Consider the following 7,903-nt stretch of genomic DNA (forward strand, 5'->3'; position numbering starts at 1 on the left):
GAGTCATAGAAAAAGCAAACCACTTGCGCAGTGCGGAAGGCCTCCCTGGAAGCAGGCAGGCCATCCTCCACCCCAGCCTCGGATAATAGGCGCTTCCCAGGTGACGGAAGGGAGTTGCTCTGAGGGAGGCCAAAGGAGCAAGGCCTTATCCCCCGCCAAGCCCCCCAGTGGTGGAGGATGCCGTTCGGGCCCTGCAGCTCCAGCCTCCGCTTCTCACCCTCCACCTTCAGCTGGTAGATTCACCTCGATCTTGTCTGGCGGCCTCCCCCCAGTAGACCATTAAATGCTCTTGAAAAATAGGCTCATATCTAGAATGTGGCTACAGCTCCCTGAGGTCCCACCGAAACGTTGAACTGTTCAGTTCAAAAAATAAAGGCTCGTTGAATTGAACCACACCCCTGCCCCTTTGTTGGGGTCACAGGGAGGTGGGGTACTCCCGGCCTGGCGAGGGGGGTCATCCAGCCTCGGGACCTCCTGCCGCTGGCGCTGCTCAAGCCGGGTTCAGGAGGGGGCTCTCTCCAGCGGCAGGACCCCAGCTCGGCCCCTCTCGCCGCCTCGGACGTCACTCCTCCCTTTCGCCTCTCTCTGCCCAGAGGGGCCTCCCCTGCCCACCCCGGTCCGAGGCCCCCGGCAGGCATTCCGGCCACTTCCTAACACACTGGAGAAGCAGACACACGCTCACTGAGGTGTCCACCCCGTCCGGCCCCGGCCACCTCTGAGGCCTCCACTTCATGCACCTCCCAGTGCAAGCTCAGAGCCGCCTTTCCAACCCCAGCCTCCCGATTCTGGGAGCTGCACCTGGACCAGCCGCTTACCTCAAGCTTCCTGCCTGAGAAATGGGAGAACAGCCAGATCACTGCAGGGAGGGGCCAGGAAGAGAAAAAGGACTTGTCCCTCCAGATGACTTCCTTTCGGCCTAGAAAGCCCCTCCTCCTTCCTCCCCCGCCCTCACTCGGCAACTCTGGCTGCCCTCACCCACCAGCTAGTAGGCACACACTCGTGACATTCCAACTCCCCCAAGAAGCTCTGCAGAACACCTTAGGAGAAACATGACTACTCTATCTTGGTGGGGAGAGGGGGAGAGACTCAAGTCTCGTTACCCCCATTACAATCACATCTTTTCCCTGCAGACAAAAATACATCATTTATCTCACGTGATTCTTTATATACAATTGTGGCATCTTCTCCACTAGAGGGCGCCTCTAGAGTTATTTATTTGTAAGCTGAATCCTCCCAGAGGGCCAGGGGACACCCATATCCTCCTCGATTCGTCCTCACAGGCCCCACCAAGGCCAGGGAAAATGCTCCTTTAGTTCCTAATTCCATTCTCCCCCGAAGCAAACGAGCTGCCACCCCCCTTTTCTCCTCAAGTCGAATGTTCTGCGTGGAAACCTTGTTTAACTGCTTTAGATAAGATTTGGAACTTTCGGCCTGAGGTTTCCAATTTGCTGGACGTGAAAATGACCCAGGGAGCTTTAAAAAATAGATCACCCCCCAAACCAATGACATCAGGACATCAGGAGGTAGGAGCCGGTCGTTCATGTTTTTTTAAAGATCCCAAGAGAGTCCAAATCAGAGCACGCAGCCTGGGGAGCAGTGCCTGGGGCCTGCCTCCCCACCCACAGATCCTCCCCGACACGGCCACAGCCCAGGCCAGTGTACCTTGTCCGTGGACTCAGCTCACGCAGCTCTCAGGGTCACCTGGAGTGCAAGACTTGAGAACCTAGCGGACTTCTCACTACTTACGTGACCTTGCAAGTCAGGCGTTGACCTTGGGACCTGGTCCTCAAAGGCACTTTTTATCTTATATGCAGGGTCTGGTTTTTGAACGCAAACAATAGCAACATTTACTGTGCGCTCGTAATGGGTGGGGCGGTGGAATTTACATCCAAAATCCCACTTCATTAACAAAGCCCAGACAGGTAACCTTCCCAAAGTCGTAGAGCTGGTAAGTGCAGCAGGACCAGGGTTTGAACCTGGGTCCCCAGACCTCAGAGCCCCTCTGTCCCTCACTCTGCAGTGGGTTGCCTTCCCCATGCTTAATCCCTGTGACCCACTCTCCCGGGTGCCCCCTTCCCCAGGAGGGATCCCCACCTTCCTCTTTTCACTCTTTCCCTACTTACCAGTTTCCTGCAGCTCTTGAAACAAAGTACCACAAACTGGGTGGCTTAAAACAACCGAAATTTATTCTCTTACAGTTCTGGAGGCTAGACATCCAAAGTCAAGGTGTCAGCAGGATTGGTTCGGGCTCCGAGGGGCAATGCATCCCGTGTCTTTCTCGTGGTTTCGAGGGTTGCCAGCAGTCCAGGGTGCTCCTCCGCTTGGAGCTGCTCACTCTGATCCCTGCCCCTGCCTTCACGTGGCCGGCCTCCCTGTGTGTCCGTGTTTCCCTGGGGCCTTCCTATAAGAACACGTCATTGGATTGAGGGCCCACCCTAGTCTAGTATGACCTCATTTTAACCGATTGCATCGTGGCAAAGAGCCTGTTTTCAAATAAGTCACATTCTGAGGTTCCAGGTGGACACGGGTTTCAGGGGGGTCACTGGTCAGCTCCGTACACCCTCCCAACCCCAGGGACCCAAGTGTCGCCTCTGACCTCGTTCAGGTGACTAGGGCCGGCCACCTGCCGACAAACCTGGATACTGATGGCCTGTCGTCCCCTGTCCCCGCTCCAGCTCCTGCTGCTTGCCCAGCTGCTAATGGACAGCTCCCAGCTCCTGCTCACCTCGGTGCTGGCCCAGACGCTGGCCCCGCCCCATGTTCCCTGCCTACTGCATGTGTACCCCAAAAACGCAGGACCCACATCCCTAACAGTCTGGGGCTGGCCAGACACCTGCTGGTTGACCAAGGAGGAGAAGTTCTCCGTAAAGCCCCCCACTTCCCCACTGTAACCCCCTCCACTGGTCTTAACTCTTTAGCTCTGAGGTTAAGTGCTTTTTCGTCTTTGCTATCTTTGCAGGAAATGGGTATATTGAAGGTAAAGAACTAGAAAACTTCTTCCAAGAGCTGGAGAAGACAAGAAAAGTCTCTGGCATGGTAAGCCCAGCCCCCTTTCCCATTGTGTGGGATTTCTGTCATCTGACCATGGCTTTTTTTTTTTTTATTGACTTCAGAGAGGAGAGGGAGAGAGAGAAACATCGATGATGAGAGAAAAATAATTGATTGGTTGCCTCCTGTATGCCCCGACTGGGGATCAAGACTGCAACCCAGGCATGTGCCCTGACTGGTAGTCAAACCATGACCTCCTGGTTCATAGGTTGATGCTCAACCATTGAGCCATGCCAGCTGGGCTGACCATGGCTCTAAGCATTGTCCTAAGCTATGCATCCCATCAGCCAGCCTGACAGCTCTGGTCTCAACCCTTAAAGTTTTTCTTTTATTTGTAAGGATTTTTTAAAAATGGACTACTCCCTAAAAAGAGTACCATATCTCAGCATCACTGGATGTCTGGGACGGAGGGATATTCATGAGGGACAAAGGATTATCATGGAGACTATCCTGTGTATTGTAGGATGGTTAGCGGCATCCCTGGCCTCTACACACCAGATGCCAGTAGCTCCTTTCCAAGTTGTGACAATCAGAAATGTCCCTGGACATTGCTACATGTCCCTGCAGCGGGAGGAGCGGGGGGCAGAATCGTCCCCACTGGAGAACCACTTTCCCAAACAACAAAGGCTGGCATCCTCAGCAAGGGCCTAGAGGAAAATGGGGGATTGCTCCAAACCAGCGTCTGAATCAATGGTACTGGCTGGCTTCGTGTGCGGAGGTGTCAGACCACCCTCCTTAGCTGCCAGAAGTGTCTCCGAATCTTGTCCCAGCCCCTGAATGGCAGGGATGTTGTTCCCCGTGCCAGCCCGGTACTGTGGAACTCACTAAAGCCTTTTGGAGGAGCGTCTGAAATATTGGAAAGGTGAGGTGATTAGAACCATGCCTGGTCCTCAAATATATGGAGTCAGACCCACTTCCTCCCCCAGCTCTGGAGGGTCCTTTGGGGGTCTCTCTACCGCCCCCTGCTGCGGGTCTGTTGGCCAGTCCGCTGCTTATTAGCAAGTCTGCGGAGCAGTTCTGGTGATGAGTCACAAATCCACCACTGAGCTCCTGGTCCAAGGCTCAGCAGAGCGCTCCCGGGAGGAGGTCCAGGCAATGGGCTTATGCGATGGAGGCGACGCAAGGGTTTATCAACAGCTTCCCCATCACCCCTCGTTACCAAGACAATGAATCCTGGATCAGAGACAACAGGGGCCCCACAGCTGACTCTGGGATCGTGGGATCGTGGTGTCGGCAGAGGAATGTGTTTTATGAAGGGTCCCAAATCTGACATCCTTCCTCAGAGGGCATCAGGGGTGGTTTTCAAGTCTGTCAACTACAGTCTCAACTGACATCCTCCCAGGCTGGCTGAAGTCCTTTCAAGTCCATAGAGCAGCTGTTATGTGAGAGCAGCTGTTATGTGGTAGAAAGCAGGAGCCGTGAGTTCATGTTCTGTCTGTCCTAACTGGTCGGCCCCAAGAGAAGTCCCTTCATCTCGGCTTCCGTTTGTGGGTAGAACGGACAGGCTCCTCACGGGGGACCCAGTGGCAAAATCAGCCTCCTCTGTCTTTCCACAGACGTCCAAGAGTGACAACTTGGGGGAGAAGATGAAGGCGTTCATGCAGAAGTATGACAAGAACTCGGATGGGAAGATCGAGATGGCGGAGGTGAGTCCTGCGGTCCTGGCTCCGAGCTCTGCGGGCAGGGCCATGTCACCTGGGCCTCTCCCCGGCACAAGCACCCATCTAGGGACCTAAATGAGGCGGTGACCTCAAGCCCCGCCCCCGGCCTGAGCACTTGGGCTGACCCACAAGGAAGGAAGCAACAAACGTTGGCCTAAGACAGGGATGAAGACCTCAGTTGCTCTCAGGGTCCATCAGGTGTTGTTAACGTGTGAGGAGCCCAGCTGAAGACAGAAGGGAGGGTGAAGACTGGGGAACCGGAGAGTTTGTGCCCCACATAAAGGCATCCAAAGGCAACATTTTTAAAAAAATGCAAAATTTCTTATAATATAGGGGTGCGCAAAAGTAGGTTAAATTACCAGCCATCATTACCTAGAAGATAAATCATAATTAAGGATATGAAATAATAACAATAATAATAAGACAAATAACAGAATAATAAATCAACAAGAATACAAGAATAAACTGTTTTTGCATACTCACAACTGTAAACCTACTTTCACCCACCTCTGTATACATGGCATGTATAATTTGTGTGTAATATACTTTACATATCATATACACATATGCATTTATATGCGAATAGCTATATACATATTGCTAAAAGATAAATTGAGGCATATTAAAAAAATTCAAGAGTTTTTTTTTTAGCAAAGATCTATTGAAACTGGGCAGCGCCAAACTGGAAATGGTTAGGAACATTCCACCAACAGGAGCTAAGGAGCTAAGATCCCCTGAACAAGGTCAGAAGCAACATTTGGGTTCCTGGGGTTGGGAGGGTGTATGGAGTTGACCGGTGACCCCCTGAAATCCATGTCCACCTGGATTATAGAGACAGAAGTGAAGCAGATTTTGACAAGTGTTTGGGGGTCGTGGGTCATACAGTCTCTGTCGCGACTCTTCAACTCTGCACTGCCATTGTGGCGCAAAAGCAGCCCCAGACAGTGTGCAAATGCATGGCCATGGCCATGTTCCAGTACAAGTTCACCGACAGGTTTGACCCAGGATCACAGTTTACTGGCGTCTGGCTTAAACTACGATGAGAAAGGCCGTGGGTATAGGGTTTGACTCCAGGTGGAGGCGGCCAGGCGTCCGGCTCTGCTTCTCTGCAGTTCTCTGGGCTCTGTTCTCGGCCCCTAAAACAGCTTCATCCTCGGGCTGGTGGCAAGCTGGCTGCAGCAGTTCCGGGCATCACATCACATCCAGATGCAGAAAGGGCTCCTCTCGGTTGGTGCCTCATAAGAGCAAGGAAACCTTTCCCAGGCGTACCCTCAGCAGACCTCCCCTCACATGTCATTGGCCAGGACTAGGTCACCTGCCTACCCATAAGCCAATCACTGGTGAGGGAAATAAGATTAGCACATTTACCTGAAACTAATCAGGATTTGCCTGTGACCCGGGATGCTGGGAGCAAAAGGCCGGGCAGGGAGGGCTTGCTGCACAAGAGTACCTGCATTTTTTTAAAGTCCGTTGGGGTATAATTTACATACAATAAACTGCATTGATTAAATCGACTTGAAGTGTCAAATTCCGTGAGTTCACACAGTTGTAGACAGGCATGTAATCACCACCAGATCGAGATTCAGCATTTCTCTCGCCCCCCAAAGGTGCCTTCGCCTGGTGCGGGCCATCAGATCACCTTGCATATCCTAGGAAGATATGTGTATGGAACCATCTATTCAGTATGCTTTTGAGTCTGGGTCCTTGGCACCACTTTCTGTCCCTCCAGCTGGGGTGACAAAGACGCACTTCTCCGAACATCCGTCTGCCCCTTCCACAGGCTGCTCTCAGGAAGGAAGCAAAATGCAACTCCCACACCGCCTCGCCCCTGGCCATTTCCCATTCTTCCTAAGGGGACGCCTGCTCTGCCCCCCACCCCCACCCCGCAGGGCCCTCCCTAACGGTGCTGTCACTCTCTGACCCACAGCTGGCGCAGATCCTGCCCACCGAGGAGAACTTCCTGCTGTGCTTCAGGCAGCACGTGGGCTCCAGCGCGGAGTTTATGGAGGTGAGGCTGAGGCGCCGCCCTCCCCGTGTTCAGAGCCGGGCCCACCCGCCTGCCTGGGCCTGGTCCCTGGGAGACGTTAGGCCCCTTCGAGCGCAGCTACTCACAGTGTGGTCCGTGGACCCGCACCGGCAGGGTCACCATCATGGCGTGCTCCTTAGAAGCACTGAGGCAGAACCCAGTCTCAGGAGACCCCCGGGTGGTGTGTGCACATTAAAGTGTGAGGAATAAGGCGAGAAGCAAGCCGAGGTCAAGTGCACTTGGGAGATGCTGTGTAAACGCCAGCTCCCCTTCGGGGGGTTGCATATTCCGGGCTCCAAATCCTGCAGCAGAGAGACCCTGGCACTGGGTTTGGCTCTAGGATCACCCGCACTGTCTTCCCCCTCAGTGCCATCGTGTCCCTCAAGGCCAGGGTTCCAAGGAGGCGCGTGGGGAGGATGGAAACGCCCAGTGAGAATCCAGTTCCCCAGCTCTTCCAGGTTTGCTGTGACTGGTCTAGGCTTCATTGGCCCCTGTTAAATGGGCGTTACCGTCTGCACAATAGAAAGTCTTTAGATCAGTCAAAGAGGACACCCAAACGCAAGTGTCTTTTGAGCCATAGTCAACCAACAGGTTACACCGTGTGAAACTGCTGATATTTAACCATTTTTTACTCATAAGAACTGGAATTCCCTATGGTTCCACCAAATATATGACTAATCCTGACGGCCAGCAAACCACCAACTATTCCTCGCTCTTTTTCCGGGGCTCTGCACCCTGGCCGTTCCATGTATGTGTCCCTGGGAGGGAAACTCAGCCCATGCCCCGCACGCCCCGCACCCTGCCTGCTGTGATAAACGGTGACTGGCCTTCAGTTCGACCGAGTCGCCATTCGTCCCGTTAAACCCATTTCCAGCCGCCAGTCACCCCGTCTCCGCGAGTCGCTGCCTCAAAGGACTGGGGAGCTAGCCCAGCCCCACATCACAGTGGGTTCCCCACAGATGGCTAGAACGGGGGTTAGAAATAGCCTGCTCAGGGTCGGGGGCGTCTTTTCCAGTGGCAGCTCGCCTGAGCATCAGAGGATTGAATTTTATGGGGATTTAAAAGGTTGTCTCCAGATGGCAAAATTCCCTACGTTGGTAATTGACATTCTGGATTCTGTCCTCAGCCCTTCTCTTGCCTGTTTGGGAGAGGAGGAGAGGAGGAGAGG

General features: G+C 53.5%; 1 protein-coding gene across 1 annotated transcript in view; it reads left to right on the forward strand.

Annotated features, from left to right (window-relative positions):
- CALB2 (calbindin 2) overlaps positions 1-7,903 on the forward strand; it is a 22,779-nt gene that overhangs the window by 7,747 nt on the left and 7,129 nt on the right. Inside the window, exons 2-4 of the mRNA XM_005881154.2 lie at positions 2,960-3,036; positions 4,605-4,694; positions 6,637-6,717. Of these exons, the coding sequence (XP_005881216.1) occupies positions 2,960-3,036; positions 4,605-4,694; positions 6,637-6,717 (248 nt within the window). The remainder of the gene's footprint in view (positions 1-2,959; positions 3,037-4,604; positions 4,695-6,636; positions 6,718-7,903) is intronic.

Source organism: Myotis brandtii, unplaced genomic scaffold (assembly GCF_000412655.1).
Source record: "Myotis brandtii unplaced genomic scaffold, ASM41265v1 scaffold670, whole genome shotgun sequence".
NCBI lineage: Eukaryota > Metazoa > Chordata > Mammalia > Chiroptera > Vespertilionidae > Myotis > Myotis brandtii.